The 21,509-nt window shown below is 40.4% G+C and overlaps 1 protein-coding gene across 11 annotated transcripts in view; it reads right to left on the bottom strand.

The window, feature by feature from the left end:
* Positions 1–21,509, bottom strand: part of TUT4 (terminal uridylyl transferase 4) — a 72,773-nt gene that overhangs the window by 27,406 nt on the left and 23,858 nt on the right. For all 11 annotated transcript variants that reach the window (XM_084636143.1, XM_084636153.1, XM_084636144.1 and 8 more), the window contains 7 exons: positions 16,244–16,295; positions 11,170–11,239; positions 9,688–9,814; positions 6,656–6,775; positions 5,055–5,273; positions 4,746–4,920; positions 1,506–2,257 (listed from right to left, as the gene is read on the bottom strand). In XM_084636143.1, coding sequence (XP_084492269.1) covers positions 1,506–2,257; positions 4,746–4,920; positions 5,055–5,273; positions 6,656–6,775; positions 9,688–9,814; positions 11,170–11,239; positions 16,244–16,295 — 1,515 coding nt within the window. The remainder of the gene's footprint in view (positions 1–1,505; positions 2,258–4,745; positions 4,921–5,054; positions 5,274–6,655; positions 6,776–9,687; positions 9,815–11,169; positions 11,240–16,243; positions 16,296–21,509) is intronic.

Raw genomic sequence — 21,509 nt, 5'->3', positions numbered from 1 at the left:
TTAACAACCTATGTTAAGGTCTAAACTTTTTACAATCGATTAAAATAATCTAAATTAAATACAGAAAATAATATTAAGCAAGACGTTTCCTACCAAGTTGTAAAAGTCAAAACAGCGAACTCATGGAAGTTACTGGCTAAGCACCTGGAACCAGAGTTTGCTGAAATGCTACATTAGTTTTTGACAGCAATTGCCTCTTCTACAGGTGCAGAGAGAATGTTTTCCTCATTTCAGTTTATTCAATTAATTCATTTCAATGAATAGTTCATTCAAAGCTAAGAAAGCAATGGGAGTTAAAAAGCAGGAAAGCTTGTTTTCCTCTTCCAAATAATGAATAAAAAGTAGATATGAGATTCACTAATTCTAAAATATTGAAAAACATGATGACTAGAAACAATAGTTCAAGTTACTAACTATATTAATAAAGACACTGTAGAAATTGCAGTAATCCTATAAAGTCTGGCAGAATTGAAGCAGCACATACCCTGAACTCCCATTTAATTCCTTCAGTGGCAGGCAAAAGAAAGGAGATGTAATCAAGCTGGAGTCACTGACCATTTTTTGATAAGGCCTTTTTGGCTCTGGTCACTTTTGGCTGGGTGCAAACTGAGTGATGTCAATTTGCTCTAAAACATCTAATATTCAGGAAGATGCCTGCATACTTCTTATCACTGCACTGGCAAGTCTTTTCTCGGAGTTACATTTTTTAAAACTGAAAATCTGGAGTTTTCCATATTGGAATTTATCAGTTGTTTTTACCTAGAGAAGGAGAATATGAGGAAAGCCAACCTTCCAGTCCTTGGGGATAGCTATAGCTAAGGTGGTAGCTAAACATTAGTCTGGTACATTTAGATAGGGTCAAATTAAGTAATGTTTGTACAATCCTTTGAAAACTGGCAAATGATATAAAACTACTATCAGTAAGTTTTATTCAACATAATAATTTGCCTTCTTACAAATGAACAAAAATAAAGAACAAAAAAACAAAAAAAATCAGGTCCCCAAAAAGATGGGCTATCCATCTTTCTTTCATTCTCTTCTATGGAGAGCAACTGCACTGCACTTCCCAACTGTGGAAAAGTAATGAAAGTTAGAAAATAGCCTATACCTCTCTAATCTGACACAGTGAGGAACATCACATTATATAACCAAGATAATTATACATCTCTTTGTACCATAGGTAAATGGGTCGAGGTGCTGGTAAAGGTATGTTGTAACTCCTCTCAAACCATGGTGATACCCTGACATGTTAACTTATTTCAGCCCCCTAACAATATATGCATCTGTGCTGAGGGAGCAAGTATTTGAAACAGGAAAAGTAGTAATCCATGACAGAGAATGGAATAATTACTAAACCATTCTCCCACCTAGCAGTCTAACAGTTTGGAAGCAGGAATACAGTTCTAACAGGTAGTGAAAGGAGATACTTTGCAGCCAACTGTATCTTTTATTGATATGGGAGTGAAATAACTCCATCACTTACATATCTTTAAAATGCATCTTACCTTTCCAGAAGTCAAAATGAATTTATCAAACACATAATGCATTTCTTCTCTGGAGAGTTTATCTTCATCTTTAAGGTTACAAAGATCTACCATTGCTTTGCAGTTGTGCGAGGTAGCTGATGTGCTAGTGCACTTATTCTTCGGTGAACACTCCATTACTGAACTCTGTCCACTTTCAACATCAACAAATTCATTCACAGAATTTGGGTCATGGAACCAACGTTCACTGCAATTACAATGGTGACTTAGCTTGTCTTTAGTTAGACAAATTTCTGAAAGCTCTAGATCATCTTTCTCTTTGAGTGATTTTTGCTTTAATTCACAGCATTCTTTAGAAATAAGAGATACTGTTTCCTCTCTGTCTTCATCATAATTGGAGTCCAATGCATCTGTTTTATTTACTAACAAACAGTCTGTGTCCTCAGAAACACATTTCCTGGATGTAGATTCCATTTCATTACATTTAAGTTCATATTCTTGTATACTACATCCATTTCCTGCGTTCTGTTTCTCTAAAATGTTTTCTCCCTGTGAAAGACAACAGTTGGCTACAGGTTCTCCAGATTTTGCAGATTTCTTGCTGCTAATTTTTTCCTTTTCTTTTTGCTTGGTATCTGATTTGGATTTAATCCCATCTTTAGTTTGTGGACATGCAAAATATTTATAAGCTGTCCTGAACCGCTCCAGGATGTACTCAAACACCATCTGGCTATTTAGGCTTCGTGCAACATTCCTCTTTAGTGCAAAAGGATCTAGAAAAAGACAATTCAAGTAGTAATTTACTACTTTACATTAAGTAATACTTACACAATAATGTATTTCAAATGCATAAATTATTAGTATTTTGTATTTCAAATTACAGAACCCTATAATATAGTCCAGAACTATATTTATCATGCTATACATCCTCTTCTTCATTTCATCCTGGTACCTGACTGTTTTCATTACAAGGCTGAAGGATATAATGGAATAAATAGCTCATAATCATATATTGTTCTTAAGTACCATTTAAGGATCTGGATCCCAAGAGAGTCTTTAGATTTTTCTGTATAATCACCATATATTTACTGTAAATGTCTGATTTAATTAATGAAAAATTGTGTACCCTTTCTGCTTTGTTAAAAAAATCCCACATTATGGCTGATTCCTAAACTTCAAAGTAAAATAAATATCCAGACATTACAATCAATCTTCGGGCAACTCTGCCCAATATTTTCCTCCTTCTTTGATTTTTTTCATTGATTTAATTTGATAAATAATTTATTTAAAAGTGAAGCAACAGTCAGGAAACTGACTATTTAAAATGATCTCATAGAGTTTCATATTTAGTCTCTCCTTGTAACTTACAGATCAAATTTGTGGTTTACAAGTCAAAAGAAGACCTTCATAATTGCAATTACTGATCATTCCACCTCAGATCTTAAGTATCAAGGTGGGTTGCTTCTTCCTCTTACACAACTCCTGTACTAAAAATTCATCAAATGGAATTTAGCTGAAAATATTGTTAAAAGAATATAATCCCTCCCTCTTAGAATAACCCCTATTTGATCATTATCTTGACACACTTTCCCTTTTTTCTCATGGTTCAGATACTCTTTGACTCTATTCAGTTCCTTACTCTAATCTCAGGATATGTCTACACTGCAATAAAAGACATGCTGCACCAAGTCTCAAAGCCCAGGTCACTTCCTTGGGCTCACAGAGCTCACACTGATGGGCTAAAAATAGCAATGTAGATGTTCCAGCTCTGGTCGGAGCCTAAGCTTTGAGACGCGGTGATGCAGGTTTTTCTTTGCAGTGTAGAGATACATACCCTTAGGGACTTCAGTTTCCAGGATGACGACTAGGTTGGATTCTCATCTCCCAAACTCAAAGTTTATTCACACAGACTTAACTTCCCCTCCCCAACATTTCTTTGATCATGTCCAATACAGATATCCATCTTACCAACACCTCCGTCACCAAGGTCATTAACAAACTTCCTTTTAGCAATGTCAGAGGAAATATTTTCAAATCCTATTTCACTTTGTCTCCTGCCTTTGACACATTTCATTACTGTTCTCTCTACCTTCCCTAACACTGTTCTCCTCATATCTCGCGGATTCCTCCTCAGCATCCCTTTGCTGACTCCCATTCTCCTCTTTTCTGTTGGCATTCTTTAAGATTCTCTACTTGATCCATTCCTTTTCCCTCTATGTGCTTTATGAGATCTCAGGCACTACCATTTCTAAGCTGATAACTAACCAATCTATCTCCTACTTACAACCTCCACCCCTTTTGTCCAGTTTCTCGTATCTAGCCATCTCTCCTATACCCCCCTCCTGGCTGTCTCACTATTTCCATCTCTTATGGAAACTGAACTTATCTTCTTTCCCAACCTTTTTCCCCACTTCCTCACTTTTCTATCACCACTGACAACAGAGTTCTGGTACGTTATTTGCTGATCTTTCCGAACCAATACTGTTTATTTTTTTAAAAAATAATAAACAAAAGATTAATGTTTTCCAAATGGAAATGGATAAAACTTAGGCAAAGAAAGGGAACTATTCTTTCTCCCATCACCACATAAGGTATCACCATCAAATTTATTCTGCCTCAAGGCTCCCAAATGTATTACTTATGGTCAGACATCTAGTTTTTAATATATTCTCCAGGACATACTCATCATTCCACTATGCTGACAGTCAGCTTCCCAGTGTGGGAATATGGCCCATGGGAGCTTTTACTCCACTGAGCTGGTTCCATTCACTCCAATCAATGCTCTCCTCTCTGCTCTGCCCATATGTCAGAAGCAGGGGAAATAAACTGATGATCAGAGGCAACTAGAAGACCCAGTGGTATGGGATCTTGCAGAGGTAATGTTCCCACAATCCCAGAACAAATGGAGGAAGAATGGGTGGAGAAAAGTGCAGATAATGGGGAATGAAATAGATGGAGATGGTTCAAGGAGAAAAGGAACAGTACTGCAGAGACGGAATGGAAAGAAAAAAGGGCTGGGGGGAAATGGTGCTCCATCCATATTTCAGGAGTCATTGTACTCATACTGCTGTGCTGGGCAGATGACACATCCTCAAGTAGCCTGATTAACTTTTGTACATTTGCCAGCTAAACTGGTACTTTCCTCTCCATTTGCATCCAATGCAATTTCTTGTCCAAGTACTAGAAATAAATGTTAGATAAGTAAAATCCAAAGAATAAAGCATAATGCCTGTAGACTTGGTAGAAAGAACATTACCGCACCTTCAATGGCTATTCGCCTTTTAGGCCAGTTTTTGTTCTCTCTGGTTAAGAGTTCTTGTACCCGTATACTGATGACATATTCCTCCAAAGCAAATTCCAGTGTGTAAAACTTCAACAGTTCTAACCACAGTTGCCCCAGGGATATTTGGTGGGGTTTTTCAAATGCTAAGGGAGACTGAAACAAACATGAATGTTTAGTTGCAGTAAGAAATTAAGATTCCAGTATTTTTCTAAGTTTTTTTTTTTTAAATAAAAAGTTTAAAGATCAGACAGCAGATGTGGTCTCCATTCAGATAAACAATGACTCACTTTGCCATGTTTCTCCTTTGCATTACTTTGGTTGTCCGTTTCTGAGCTTGTTGACTTCTTACCACCTTTCTGCTGTTCAGCTTTAGCTTTGCCGTCTACACCACTTGAGTTTTTCCCCGCTCCATTATTTGGTGGCTTGTATTCCCATCTTACAAACTTCTCCTCTTCTATACCTCTCAGTGGGTAGTCATCTGCCCTCTTTAAATCAAAGCCTTCAATCTAAATACAGTTAAAGGATTTCTGAGAACAAGATTGTATGTCACATACCATACTTGGGCCAAAACACAAAAATGGCAATTTCAGGGCCTAAAAAAGATAATTTCACCAACACTGCTAATGCTGGTTATGCATGGTAAGAAAAGGGTATCACATCTCAGTGTGTCAACTGAGTTAACCCTGACCCAAAGCACAGAATTGCACAATTGTCCACGTGTATTATGAGAGTCTTTCACTTTCCTCAGAAGCAACAGGCACAAGTCAACCACACAAAGAAAAATGTGCTAAGGTCTTTATTTGCAGCAGGGTCTCAAACACGCAGCCCCCGAGTTATTTCCTGCAGCCCGCCATAGGCACTGACTCCCCCTCTCTGCCCCTCTCCCCGCCCTCCCCTCCTACCCGTCCCCCCAGAAAGCGCCGCATCCCTGCTCCTCCGCCTACCTCCCAGCGCTTCCCGTCACCAAAGAGCTACTTGGCGGCACTTAGGACTTTCCAGGAGGGAGGGGGAAGGAGCGATGATGCGGCGTGCTCAGGGGAGGAGGCAAGGAAAGGCGGCTTCAGGGCTTTGTTGCAATGCACGTTCTATCAAAGCCTGTTCTGAAAGGTGCTAAGCACCCTGAGATCCCACTGGTCTCAGTAGGAGGAGAAGGCATCTCAGCTCCACACAAAGGAAGTTCTAACAGAGAGATGACCCAAGGGAGGAGGGGGGATTCAAAACCTGCGTCCCAGCCCCTTGCTGTTCTGGGCTGTGACCTGAGGCTGAAAAGTGCTGCCAGCTGCGGGGTTCAGCGCATGCTCACGGCCAATGGCTCTTGGCCCATCAGTCCCCATGACAGCTCCCTCTGCTCCCGCAAGGGTAATGGCAATGTTTGGAAATACATATATATGTGAACATGAAGATTAACAAATCCATGAAGATTAACAAATCTGTGTTAACGTCAAGGCTCACTGATGAACATTTGCAAGCAACACTGAGATTGGTTTCATCTCAGGATATCAAACCTAATATTGATGCTCTGGTTGATGCAAAATGCTGCCAGCTAAGTGGCCAAAAATGAAATGACTGTCAAAATTAGCACTGACTTTTTGCATTACAGTTTTTAAAAAGTTAATACATTGACTTTTAATAGCATACTATATTACTCTTCATTTTTTTCATTTTTGACTATACTTTTGTATCGTTGTATGAAAAGGTTTCAATGATGTGGCCCTCGGGCCAATGTACTAGTCCTCATGTGGCCCTCATTGTGATTTGAGTTTGAGATCCCCAATTTAGACTATTCAATCTCGTATGACACATTTTATGATCTGTAAAATAACCGTGCAGCACTGCCCCTTAAAAATATTGCAAGTGTAGGATTATTATATTGTCAAAAAGAACTTACCCAAGTGCCTAAATAGGATGGTAAAATGGGTGGTTTTCTTTGTTGAAGAAAAAATATCACCATTAAGGCAAAAGAATATGAGGGAATCCCACCTTCTGCCTGGCAGTCAATATGGCACAACTACAAAAAGATAAGACAGTTATAGTTTTCTGATAAGATTTTAGCATTTTAATTATATAATACATAATATAAATGAGCCATTAGAAAAGTTCAAAAGGAATATGGAATATATGCTAAAGCTAACTAGAAAGTCTTTCATCTCAAAATCTAAGGAAACAGTAAACTTTTATATAGATGTTTTCTGTGTTATCTCCTTCTCACTCACAAGCCATTCAGAACAGAGCACCTCACCTACTTTTTTCCACACCTTGCAACTCCCATGTTACAGCATTATTCAGAAAGTTACAGTAGATATACATTGGCCAGAGGATAAAATGTAAACTCTAATCATTTGTAAAGTTCTTCAACTTTACTATTATTATTATTACTATTATTTATGATTACACATTGATTCTATTATAACTCTGCAGTTGTGGTTCACATTTATGCTTCTGCCAGGGATTTATGTTTTTGATAAAGAGAACCTGCTATTGTGCAATCGCCAGGTATTCTTCATATCTGGCTCTATGCTGATAAGATGCTTTTCCATGTGAGCTCAACAGGTTTTTCAGTATTTTTAAAGTCAGATTTCAAACAGTTCTCTTTTCTAGTTTGTAATGTTATGTTCTTATGTATTGTATGGCACTAATCGATTTATGAAAGCCTCTTCACAAAAATATCAATAATATTAATAATACTATATAATGGAATGCACTTTTCAATAAAGTCAAGTCATTTAAAGTCAAGTATTGCTTAATAGTGACCCCAAACCTGAACTATAAAAGGATTTGACATCTGAAGTATACTTTATACAGCTGATACAGCTCAATTCTTATACTCAACAATGGTATCTCTAGATGACCCAGTGGGAGATGGAGACAAAAACTCGTACAATTGTTTTGCTGGCAGCCTGACATGAGCTCATTTTTTAAAACTGCCTTGATTTTGATGAGTGGTGGGTTTGGCAAACGATGCTTGCTTTCTTGGGATGAATTCTGGGAAAGTTCCCAGTCCTAGAATGAGGATCTGCAGAGCCCTGCACCTGTTGAAACTGTACTGTGGGTGTCCAATGTTTGCTAGTTGGTCTGCTTCATAATGTTATGGAGGCCAGAATAGAGCCAATGATATAGAGGCAATTTCAGAAGTGTGTATAATATAAATGAAGGGTGAGATCCTCACCCCCTCTCTGGCCCCTTTACATCAGATAAAAGGGCCAGAGCAGTTTAAGGGGGCATGTCAGAGGGAGGCTAGCCCCTGTGCCACAGCAGGTGCTCCTAGCTGGGCACATTAAGGGGGTAGGGGCTGCACCTGGGCTATAAATGGTAAGAGGCTGCTCCAATACAGGAGGACTGGCTGTGATAATAGAACTGAGAAAGAGGCAGGAAGCTGCAGGAAGCAGGAGCAGCAGGACTACCACAGTCCTCTGAGAGGGGAGGCAGGGAGTGCCCAAGATGTGAAGGTTGAGTGAGGAACTGTTTAAGTTTGAATAATAAAACTGCTAAAAGGAGATTGTGAGTGTGGCAGTGTGTCTTTGCAAGCAGGGGAGAAGTCATGCCTTGTACAGGGCCCTATAAGCCCCAGTTCTGACTAGGGGAGAATTCCCCTGCACAGGCACGGTGGACAACAGCCATAAGACAGCCATTCAGCAATCTCCTTGCAAGCCCTGGAGTAGGGGGCATGCCAAGGGTGTGGATGGGGGCAGGGCTGCAGAGATTCTGGCCAGTATCACAGCCAACAGGGCAGCCTTGGACATCATCCATAACTTTGACAGGCCCCATCCAGCCCCCAGAGTAGCCCAGGATCAGGAGAGTACAAAAGTGACTTAAAGGTACCTTAGCTCTCTCCTCCCTCTGGGCTGTAAGAGTTCAGTGCTGGCAGAGCACAAAATCTTACCCAGTAGATCTTTGGCCAAGTTCCACTGGAAAACTCTTCATGAGTCACTAGTGTACTGCAACCTGGGAAGATTTCATGACTTTTACAAGTTAGACTTTTTCAGGAATCTAGCTAGGAATTTTAGCAACACAAGTTCCTTAAACTTAGTTGCACCACTGGGAGTCTGCAAGCAATTTAATATAAAACATCTCTCCACAGATGTCAAAAAGGCGGCATATACTTGCCTCTAGACACAAAGTGGACATATTCTGCATTACATGCCACTGCATACACTTCAACTCACAATACAGAACAGAAGAGAGAATTCAGAGTCATCGGGTTTTTTTAAAAAAAACTATCTATTGTAACCATGCATAAGACTAAGCACATAGAGCTGCAATCTACTTCCAGGTTCTGATGATATTAATAAATCATTCCAGAGACAGTTCACTAGAACTCACAAAGGTTTATAACCCTTTTACATACAGCTAAGATTGTGTTGCTTCTTGTATTTCAGAATCCAGTTCAGAACTACCCTCCTTAAGCTTACTGTAGCCTACTTCATAGACCTTGTCTTTGTATTCCCTCTACTCATCTTGCACCTCTCTACTCCCTCTTTTCGTTCATCAAAATCTTGTCCCTGTTGATGAAAGAGTGCCTCCTCCTCTGCAGCTCCTCCTGTCAGTTCTCCATCTCAGCCTCAAATACGGCTCTGCCTTAAGTCTCAGAAGAAAGTATTTTTCACCCTTCCATACCTCTCCATTCCTCTCTCCCTATCCTAACATTTCTTTCTGTAATTGTGGGATACAAATGCTGAAGAACTTGGGGACACAGTTTACAGGAGAGATGGATGCTACATTTGACTATAGTACATTTTGATTTAGGAAAAAAAGAAAAAATTCATTACAAACTTTGATACTACTGTATTACAAATTACATGCTGGTGTCTGTGTCCCTGGAAATTTACTCCCATAACACATTTGTTGCTGTATTATATTTTATGTGCAATCCTCAAGGGGAGAACAGACATGTTTAAGCGGTCTTTATTTGTATTAACTTACTCTAGCCCAGTAGCGGAAAGCCAACACCAAGGGAGCAAGGACAGGTTCCAGTTTGCCAAGTGCAGCCAGCAAGTCAGTTGTAAGACAGGCCACATCATTTCTAGCACTCACTTTACAAGTTAAACCACTGTCATTAAGAGAGAAATAAGAAACCAGTTTAAGTTCATAATTTTAACTACAAGTATGCAGACAAAGTTGGAAAGATTGCCACTCCCAGCATACTGAAAGCAAATACCAGAACACACCTCGTGAATGAAAGTGACCATTTTAGCAAGCAACATGATACCGATCAAACTGAGTTAGATTTTCATTACTGCAGGAGTTGGATTTAGAACTCACAAAAATCCCTTCCAGCTATAACAATGAAAAATGTCATAGATCTATGCTCAACTCTGCCACTGATTAACTATGTAACCTTATGCAAGTCACAAACTTCCTGTGTATCTTATCTCCTCCTCCTATTTCCTTCCCCATTGTTCACTTGACATTAAATGATATTGGGTACAGAGTGGACATTTGACTGAGATGGGTTAATATTTGTTGCCCTTGTGGAGAAAGTGAATCTGCAGGAGCGGGAGGAGTGCCAAATCAAAGGAAACTTGGAAAAGCTAGTACTTTAAATATAAAATATATGGTAAACTAGGGCCTTAATTATCATCTCTGAAGTGCACTTTTTTGGTTTCTCTTTGTATTATCTTGATTTATCTTCTCTCTCAGATTTTTTTTTTTTTTTTTTTTACACCAAACAGTAAAAGGGCCTTGACTTTTTCAGATTAAACACAAAAACCAGAGCCAGCCCACTTGTTTAAGATCTATGCTATGTGTTTATTTTTTAATGTAAGAGCTGGGATGTACCAGCTAAATCTTCTCTCAAGAAACTTCATTCTGCCTCCCTAAATTATTATTTACATTGTGTTGGTACCTATAATGTGCTAGCAACATCCACACACAAAGGAAGCAATAGTTCCTGCCCCAAAGAGTAGCCAGGGACTCTCCTGGGTTCAACCAAATACTTCCTATCCTAAACTGTCATATAGTGGTGCTGTACACCATTAAACAGCACCTAATTTCATTGAGGTGGCTGCATTTCAGTAGTTGATGAAGTTAACTGCCCATCTCCCCTTTTCAGCCTCTCACGTGGGTAGTGAGGCTTAAATTTGTGAAATGCTTTGAGATCCTTGGATTAAATGGTTGGTATAAATTTTAAGTATCCCCTGAGAATGACTTTCCCTTTTCCTTATTTAACTCCATCCAGAAGGGACATGACCAGATTCTCTCAACTGGTGTCCTTGGTGAATCAGGACTAGTTCAAGTGAGAAGATGAAGCCAACCTCTCTTTCTGGGCTACCCTTTCTACTGTTAGCATGAATATTACATTGACATTTATTGCTGGGAGTGCAAGCAACCAGCTGCCAGGAGGTATGAATAAGCAGAATAAATGTTGATATATTGTTAAGGATCCTTTTGAACTCTTAAACACACCTTTTAACATCTCTGCAAAAGACAACAGGAACTTTGGCATGGAAATCTGACTCCACATCTGAGTAAAAAGCTAAACAAGGAAGAGAAGACAAAAATGTTAGCTATAAAAGTCTTGCATAGTTCTCCCTAATTGTTTCTTTTAGCTGGTAGATTCAAATTAAGTACATTTAAGTTGCAGGTGCCATATGTCTAAATATTTTCTGATCACTTTGGATTCTCACCACCACGAAAGTATATTCAGTAAGGAAGAAAGGTTACAGTAACTATGGTTCTTTGAAATGTATTGTTCACATGGACTACATTCTTGGTGCACATGCTCCTCATGCATCAAATTCTTTTTTGCCAGCAATGTCCGCTGGGGCTGCATCTGCACCTTCAATATCCTCCTATCCCCTCACCCAATGGCATAAAGGGCTAAGGAAGCCTACACATCCCTCAGTTCCTTTGCCAATACAGAACCCCAAAGGAGTAGGACTCTAGAGTAGCGGGAAAGGAGGTTGGAGCATGGAATCCAAATGGACAATACATCTTTAAGAACCACAGTTACTGTAAGGTAAGTAATCGTTCTTTCTTCGAGTGATGGTCCACATGGATTCCACTCTTGGTGACAAACAAGCAGTTACCTGTTTGCTAGGATGTGGATCAGAGAAGTCTTACTTAAACAATAATTCCAGAACAGGCCTGTGAAAATGAGCATCCAATGTTGGAACCTCTACCAAAGAACAGTGTCTTGGAAATGTGTAGACTGAGCTACACTTTGCTGCCCTACAAATTCCGGAAACTGGACATACTTCAAACAGGCAGCACAGGCTGCTTAAGCGCTATTGAAATGAGTCTAATATGTCTAGGTGTATCTAAACTGGTTAACTCTCTGACCAGTGAGTAAGTATGGAATAGCCCTTTGAGGAACTTTGATACCATCAGGTGGGGGCAGGTAGGGGGAGGAGGGAACATGATTTTAGAGGCAGACCGTAAGCCAAAATTGCTACAAGATGGCCCTTAACAGAACTGAACAAAAGGCCAGCCTGTTTTAAGTGTGATAGGTAGTTGAGGGTCTTTGGTATTAAGGCCTGGATCAGGTCCAGAACCTCTTGAGCTGCCCATATTTCTTGTTTATGTTTTCCTGCTCTCTATTAGGACTTCCTGGACCTATAGGGAGCAGTCTCTCTATGGTACTCAGCCAGCCAACAGCCACACTGACAGTTGCAGTGACTTCGGGTCTGGGTGGAGTATCTGGCTGTGGTGCTGTGAGATCACTTTTGGGCAGTCTGGGAGCTAGATCAGTGTCTGAATGGACATGTGTATTAGTTCTGTCAGCCAAAACTTGCTAGTGCAGAATATTAGACTAATCGTGGCTTTGTCTTGTGATTTTGGAAGTTAACCTGGGGATGAGGGGAAATTGGTGAAAAGGCATACAGAACACCATGAGATCCTTGCAGAAGGAAGACATCCAGTAACTACCCCAGGTTTACAACCCCTTTGGAACAAAAGTTCTGGCTCTTTGCATTGCCATTGGGGTCAAACAGGCCTATCAGATGGTTCCCCCAATGCAAGAATATCGGCTCTATGATGGATTTCCTCAACGTACGCTCATGTGTGATAACAGACTGACTGCCAGGTTGTTGCTGACTCCCACGAGATGAAGAACCATTGGGGTTATCCCATAGCGGTGGCACCATGTCCAGAGCTTCATAGTTTCTAGAACTAGGAGGAACAAGTGTAAACCACCTTACTTGTTTATATAGTTCATTGTTGACATGTTGTCCATCACTATATGCACTGTGGAGTTTTGGAAAACAGGTAGGAAGGGCATACAGGTTAGTGTGATGGCTCTGAGCTCCAGGGCATTGATGTGAAGCACCGTATTTTCTAGGGACCAAGCCCCTTGGATCTTAAGATGGTCCGGGTGGGCTCCCCACGCCTGTTCCTGACACATCTGTGATTAAAGTCCTTGTAGGGGAGGGAACCCACTGCACACATTTGTGGGTTTCTTCCACCATCTGAGTTCTGTGATGATGTGAGATAGAACCATGATCTTCTCGTACATCTGGTGTTTTGCCAGGGAACAAACCAATCTGAGACAGATTTGGAATGGGCAGAAATGAAGTCTGGCAAGTGTCATCACATACATCCATACTGATATATGGCCTAGCACCCCAGACATGTCTGACCCATCATAGACAGGTTTGATTCTATCCCAACCAGTAGTGACTATACTGAAACCCGGAGTCAATTATGGCTCTGTCGCACTCTATTGCCTGCAATACAGTAAGATGATTTTGTTTACCAGGAGGCCCAACTGAAAGAACAAAGTGTCCATTCCAGGCTTGCTGCCATCTCAGCCTGGGATCTGCACTGCTTCAGCCAATTGTCCAGGTAAGAGTAGATATGAATGCCCTTCCTGCTGAGATCTGCCGCTACTATCACTAGGCACTTCATAAAGACTCTTGGTTCCATAGAGTCCAAATGGCAGTACCTCATACTAGTAATGAGTGGGCCCTACCACAAATCTTAGGTATTGCCTGTCAGATGGATGGATGGATGGCTACGTGGAAGTACATATCCCAGATGTCAAGAAACACTCATCAGTCTTGAGAAATGCAGACAAGCATTACCATCCTGAATCTGAGGTGGTGTATATACACATTCAGTCTCCGCAGGGCTAGGATAGGACAAAAACCACCTTTCTTCTTTGGGATAAGGAAAAATTGGGTGTAGTATCTCTTCTATGCCTCCTAGACAAAGCAATGAGGCCATTTCTGTTTATAACAGGCTCTTGTGAGAAGGATCCCTGCAAACGTATGAGGAAGAGAGCAGGGTGGGTAAAGAATGGAAATGTAAAGGGTAGCTTTGGGCAATGACGACTAATGCCCATTATAAGCTGTGATGGCCATACAGTCCTGGGGAAAGTAGCAAGGTGGTTCCTGAAAGTGAGAGAAGGCTCTGAATGTCTTTAGGTATGCTTCAACACTCCTGTTAAAGCTGCTGCCTCCAAGAGGCTTGCCAAGGAGGGGCAAGATGGGAATCCCCTGAAGCATCTGGTCTTCTTTCTGTGCTGCTTCTCTCAACTCCAGATGTAAGAACCAGTCCTCTCTTTGCTGGGGCTGATGCTTGCATAGTCTTCTATAGAGAGCCAGTGTGTAGATTCCCAGGGACCACAGTGTGGCCCTTGGCCTTAGTCTGTTCTCTGGCTGAAGAGCTCTAATCCCTCAAAGGACAGATCCTCTACAGTAGCCTGTACTTTGCATGATACCTTGCCCAGTGCTTGGAGCCATGAGGCCCATCTCATTGTGACAATCCTGGCCACTGATCTTGTGGACATATCAACCACACCATGGCTGCCTATAACAATCTCATAACCACCTGAGATTCTTCTGAGATCTCTTTTTAACTCTTCACGGTCTGCTTTGGACATAACTATCATGAGTAATTTTGTATCATCGCCAAACTTTTCCACCTCACTGCTTACCCCTTTTTACAGATCATTTGTGAATATGCTGAACAGCACTGGTCCCAGTACAGATCCCTGGGTGATCCTGCTATTTACCTCTCTCAATTCTGAAAACTGACCATTTATTTCTACCCTTTGTTTCTTATCTTTTAACCAGTTATTGATCCAGGAGAGGATCCCTTCATCTTATCCCATGACTGCTTACTTTGCTTAAGAGCGTTTGGTGTATGGCCTTGTCAAAGGCTTTCTGAACGTCCAAGTACACTATATCTACTGGATCACCCTTGTTCACATATTTGTTGACCCAGTCAAAGAATTCTACTAGATTGGTGAAGCATGATTTCCCTTTACAAAAGCCATGCTGACTCTTCTCCAACAAATCGTGTTCATCTATGTATGTGGTTATTCTGTTCTTTACTCTAGTTTCAATCAATTTGCTTGGCACTGAAGTTACGCTTACTGGCCTGTAATTGCCAGGATCGCCTCTGGGGCCTTTTTAAAAAATGTGTCATATTAGCTATTCTCCAATCATCTGGTACAGAAGCTGATTTAAATGACAGGTTACATACCACAAATAGTAGTCCTGCAACTTTATATTTGAGTTCCTTCAGAACTCTTGGGTGAATACTATCTGGTCCTGATGACTTATTACTGTTCATCAATTTGTTCCAAAACCTCCTCTACTGACACCCCAATCCAGGACAGTCCTTCAAATCTGTCACCTGAAAAGAATGGCTCAGGTGTGGGAATCTCCCTCACATCCTCTACAATGAAGACTGATGTAAAGAATTCATTTAGTTTCTCCACAATGGCCTAGTCTTCCTTTAGTGCTCCTTCAGCACGTCAATTATCCAGTGGCTCCACCGATTGTTTCGCAGGCTTCCTACTTCTGATGTACTTAAAAAACGTTTTGCTGTTAGTTTTTGTGTCTTTTGCTAGTCGTTCTTCAATTTATTTTTGGCCTGCCTAATTACACTTCAATACTTGACTTACCAGAGTTTATGCTCCTTTCTATTCTCCTCAGTGTGACGTGACTTACAATTTTTAAGGCATGCCTTTTTTCCTTTAACTGCCTCTTTTACTCTGTTGTCTAGCCTTTGTGGCATTTTTTGGTCCTCTTATTATTTTATTTGGAGTATACATTTAATTTGAGCCTCTTTTATGGTGTTTTTTAAAAGTTTCTACGTGGCTTGGAGGCATTTCACCCTTGTGACTTTTCTTGTAATTTCCTTCTCGAAGTTAAAAGCTATTGTCTTGGGCTTCTTTGGTATTTTCCCTCCACAAAGATGTTAAATTTAATTACATTATAGTTACTATTACTAATCAGTTCAGCTATATTCACCTCGTGGACCAGATCCTGTGCTCCACATAGAACTAAACTGAGAATTGCCTCTTCCCTTGTGGTTTCCAGGAGCAGCTGGCTCCAAGAAGCAGTCAGTGTCAGTCTAGCACCATTCACTAGCATTAAACTGATTGAAAAAGGCTACAGTAAAACATAAAATCTCTATCCTTTTTGTAATTCAAATATTCTGTGTGCTTTTTGTTGTATTTTTCCCAGCAACGTTAGTACAAAAAGCAATTAAATAAGCAAAGCGTTAATTACAGATAAAGAAGTTAACTCACCACAGGTTTTTAAAATGTCAAGCACCTGTATCAGAACATCCGGGTGACTCATCTAAAAATGAGGACCAAACAAAATTAGGACAGGGTTATTTTATTCAGAAACTGAGTTACTGAATTTTATAATTAGTTTAACACCATTTAAGGTGTACAATTTAAATACATAATGTTTATTGTCAATTTTCCTACAATAATTCATTGTATTCATCTACTGATATTTATGAAAAATGTTAAATATATTCATCTACTCCATGAAAACGGGCACTACTAAATAATTCAGACATCTTTCACTTTCAAGTTATATTCTATGAACTCTTCTGGTAAACCCATCTGCTCAATCTATACATTAAAAAATAATTTGAATCCTTAAGTACCGACGTTGAAATCTGAATCCTCTGATATAGCATATGTTCAGCTGTGAGTGTTGGATCTTTACTCCTGGGGGAATTCTGCGCCACTGCGCATGCACAGACTTTATATCCCCCAAAGATTTCTTTGCTTCCCCATAGAAAAATGACTTTCTGACGAGGAAGTAAAGAAAACACACAAGAGCAGCCATACAACCCTCCCCAGCGTATGTTTCAGGGGCCCAGGGCAGCCAGCAGAGAGGTAAATCACTGTGGGGCAGGAAGCATGACTGGGGAAAACCCAGCTGGTAACTCCTACCCTGCACCGAGCTCAGCGGCTAGTCCAGGCTGGACTGGGGAGGACAGGACTTACTCTTCCCCTGCACAGCATCCAGGGCCGGGTCAAATCCGCCTCCAGATTTTTCCCCCAGGTGCAGGAAGCTATGCAAACTCCCACTTCCTCATCCCATCTCCCTGCTTCTTGCACTCATCCCTCCTCAGCTGCCGGGGGAGAGATCCCTGTACAGGAAGCTGCTACCCCATCCACCCAACCCCCTTGCATCCAGACCCCCTTATACCTATACCCTCCCCAATGAGCCCCACTCCTGACGAGCCACCCACACCCAGATCCCCATCCCACCGAGCCCCCCAACCAGTTGCACCTGGATCTCCACTCCACTGATCCCCACTCATCAAGTATCTGGACCTCCCCACTGAGACACTCACACCCAGACCCCCCTGCCGAGTTCTGTCCTGCACACCCAGACACTCCCCCCACACGCTGAGCCCCAACCACCTTCACCTGGACCCCCCTGCAGAGTTCTATTACCACTGCACCCAGAAACCCCCAAGTCCCTGTGCATCCAGAGCCCCTCCACACCCAAATCCCCCATTGAGCCGCCTACACCCAGACTGCCCCACACAGAGCCCTCTCAACTCACACCTGGATTCCCACACATACTAAGCCCCTCCATATTTGGATCCTGCCTTGCTGAGCCTGCCTCCCACACTTGGTGCACCTGGCATGGAGGAGCAGTGCCCTGGGGTGTTTCTGGGGCAAGTCCAGACCTAGCACTGTCAGGGTTGGGTGCAGCCTCACACCTGAGACCATGTCTAGGGAAGGGGAGGGGGAAAGGGAAGAGGGGGGAAAGCTGCACAGTGATCTCCCACCTCTGTGTAGCCAGTAGCCTGTGCTCCACAATGCCATTCTGGAGCCTCTACATTTATTTGACAAATAACATTTGCAATATTTTGCAGAATTTTAAAATATGTGCAGAATTTTAATTTTTTGGCACAGAATGCCCTCAGGAGTAGCTCTTGAGCTCGTCAAATAAATATGTATCATGAACTTTGGTTTACTTAATGAATTTTGTTAAAGTAACACATTTTTATACATGGAAAAAAATCTTATTTTCCAGAAACCTAATACACTTTTCAAAACAATATTTTAAAGGTGAACTGGAAATAAATAGTTTTAACAAAAATGAGTTAAAAATTATTTTTATGCGCTCAGAGACCCAACCAACAACAGACATGAGGTACTGAGCATATATTTGCTTTAAAAGGTATCCCAGTGTAGCTCCAGCTGATCCTAATTACTGAAACACCTCAGAATGCAATACTGCACCCCAAAGTACCAACACAGATGTCATGAACTTCACTGGAACAACACAGTGAGCCCAAAAGGGCCCACGGTAGTAAGGTTTTTGAGTATGTTTTGAGGGTGTTGGTTTTTGTTTGTTTTAATTATATGTTTTGTTTCTTACATTACTTTTGTATTAAGTTAAAGATGATCACCCCATGTATTATAAAAATGCACCAATAACCTTAGCCTCCTAAGGGACAGCTCCATTATTCTGGAGGAGTTTTTGGTATTTGTGATATCTGAGATGTGACAGCAACAAGGAGCTGAGTAGAATATCAAAGGAAATATTATGGCAATTTTAATACAACTTTCCATCAAATTTGAGTGTTTAGTGACTTTTCAACACTTACTATTTGGGCATCCTGCACATAAAGATACAAAACTTATTTGGGGTAAACTATTTGCATTTAATCTCTAATGCTTAGAAGCAGATTCAACAGAATAGAAAACGAAACGGCAAGTAGCCCACATAAAGCTGCAAAAAACTGAAATTAAAGCTACCACATAGATGTAATTTTCTTGAAATGATGCAAAATGATAAAACTTGTCAATTTGACTTATAATTAGGGCTGTCAAGCGATTAAAAAAATTAATCATAATTAATCACGCTCCTAAACAATAACAGAATACCATATATTTAAAGATTTTGGCTGTTTTCTACATTTTCATATATATTGATTTCAATTACAGCATACAATATGAAGTTCCAGTGCTCACTTTATATTTATTTTATTACAAATATTTGCACTGTAAAAACAAAAGAAATAGTATTTTTCAATTCACCTAATATAAGTACTGTAGTACAATCTCTTTATCAAGAAAGCTGAACTTACAAATGTAAAATTATGTGCAAAAAAAAATCTTCATTCAAAAATAAAACAATATAAAACTTTAGAGGGTACAAGTCCACTGAATCCTACTTCTTGTTCAGCCAATTGTTCAGACAAACAAGTTTGTTTACATTTGCAGGAGATAAAGCTGCCCGCTTCTTGTTCACAATGTCACCTGAAAGTGAGAACAGGTGTTTGCATGGCACTGTTGTAGCGACGTCACAAGATATTTACATGCCAGATGTGCTAAAGATTCATATGTCCCTTCATGCTTCAACCACCATTTCAAAAGACTTGTGTCCATGCTGATAACGGGTTCTGCTCAATAACGATCCAAAGCAGTGCGGACCGATGCATGTTCATTTTCACCATCTGAGTCAGATGCCACCAACAGAAGGCTGATTTTCTTTTTAGGTGGTGTGATAAATGAAAGGCGGGGGGCAGAGGGGAGGGGGCAGCTCCCTTTTATGGACCCAGTCAGCCAGTTAGCTATAAAATCCCTCTTAGCAGCTGTTCTCTACTTGCTTTACCTGTAAAGGATTAAAAGTCTCACTGCAATGCATAGGTAAAAGGAAGTGAGTGGGCACCTGGCCAAAAGAGCCAATGGGAAGGCAGAACTTCTAAAAATTGAAACAAGACTCCCCTTTTGTCTGTCTGTTGTTGTTCTCAGGGAGAAGCAGACAAGGCTACAGTTATGCTGTATGGGCCAGGTATGAAAAATCATCAGTATCATACCTAGAAACTACTCATTTGAAATCCCAGATATGTAAGTAGATCAGGAAATGTCTAGGAAGACGCGATTAGGTTTCTCTCTTTTTATTTCTTTATTTCTTGTAGACTCCTCTGTGCTAACCCCAAATGATTTTGTTTCGCTTGTAACCTTTAAGTTGGACCTCAAGAAAGTTATTCTTGATGATTAATCCTTGTGTTTGTTTTTTAAATCTAGCAATAGCCTGAGTGTCCAGATGTATTTTCTTTCTTTCTGTTTTTAATAAAATTCACCTTTTTTAAGAACAGGATTGGGTTTTTGTGTCCTAAGAGGTTTGTGCGCATGTTGTTTAACTAGCTGGTGGCAATAGCTCATTTCCTTTGTTTTCTTTCTCAGCTCTTCTCCGGAGGGGGGTGGGTGGGTGAAGGGGCTTGAGGGTAGCCTAACAGGAAGGAATTCCCAAGTGCGCCTTCCTAGGTCCTTAAAGGGGTTTTGCACTTGGGTGGTGGCAGCATCTACCCATCCAAGGTCAGAGAAAAGCTGTAACCTTGGGAGTTTAATACAAGCCTGGAGTGGCCAGTATTAATTTTTAGAATCCTTGCAGGCCCCCACCTTCTGCACTCAAAATGCCAGAATGGGGAATCAGCCTTGACAAATGGTTTGGGATCTGCAGTTTCCACTTCGGAGTATTGCTCTTTTAAGATTTCTGAAAGCTTGCTCCACACCTCCTCCCTCTCAGATTTTGGAAGGCACTTCAGAGTCTTAAACCTTGGGTTGAGTGCTGTAGCTATCTTTAGAAATCTCACATTGGTACCTTCCTTGTGTTTTGTGAAATCTGCAGTGAAAGTGTTCTTAAAAAGAACAACATGTGCTGGGTCATCATCCAAAACTGCTATAACATGAAATACATGGCAGAATGTGGGTAAAATAGAGCAGGAGACATACAATTCTCCCCCAGTGAGTTCAGTCACAAATTTAATTAAAGCACTATTTTTTTTAACGAGTGCCATCAGCATGGAAGCATGTCCTCTGGCATGGTGGCGGAAGCATGAAGGCACATACAAATGTTTACCATATCTGGCACATAAATACGTTGCAATGCTGGCTACAAAGGTGCCATGAGAACATCTGTTCTAACTTTCAGGTTACACTGTAAATAAGAAGTGGGCAGCATTATCTCCTGTAAATGTAAACAAGCTTGTTTGTCTTAGCTGAACAAGAAGTAGGACTGAGTGGACTTGTAGGCTCTAAAGTTTTACATTGTTTTGTTTTTGAGTGCAGTTGTAACAAAAAAAAATCTACATTTGTAAGTTGCACTTTCACAATAAAGGGATTGCACTACAGTACTTGTATGAGGTGAACTGAAAAATACTATTTCTTTTATCATTTTTACAGTACAAATATTTGTAATAAAAATAATACTATAAAGTGAGCAATGTATACTTTGTATTCTGTGTTGTAAGTCAAATCAATGTATTTTAAAATGTAGAAAAACATTCCAAAAATTTAATACATTTCAACTGGTATTCTATTGTTTAACAATGCAATTAAAACTGCGATTAATCATGATTAATTTTTTTAACCGTGATTAATTTTTTTGAGTTAATCACGTGAGTTAACTGCGATTAATTGACAGCCCTACTTACAATATATTAAAATACCAAATAACATTCAAACTATGGGCTATTTGCTATTACAACAATTAGCCTTAGTGGAAGATACAGACAATGGAGCAGAT

The sequence above is a fragment of the Lepidochelys olivacea genome (genome assembly GCF_965140295.1).
Source record: "Lepidochelys olivacea isolate rLepOli2 genome assembly, chromosome: 8".
NCBI lineage: Eukaryota > Metazoa > Chordata > Testudines > Cheloniidae > Lepidochelys > Lepidochelys olivacea.
The sequence above is the reverse complement of the archived record's forward strand: the minus strand, read 5'-3'. Positions and strand labels throughout refer to the sequence as shown.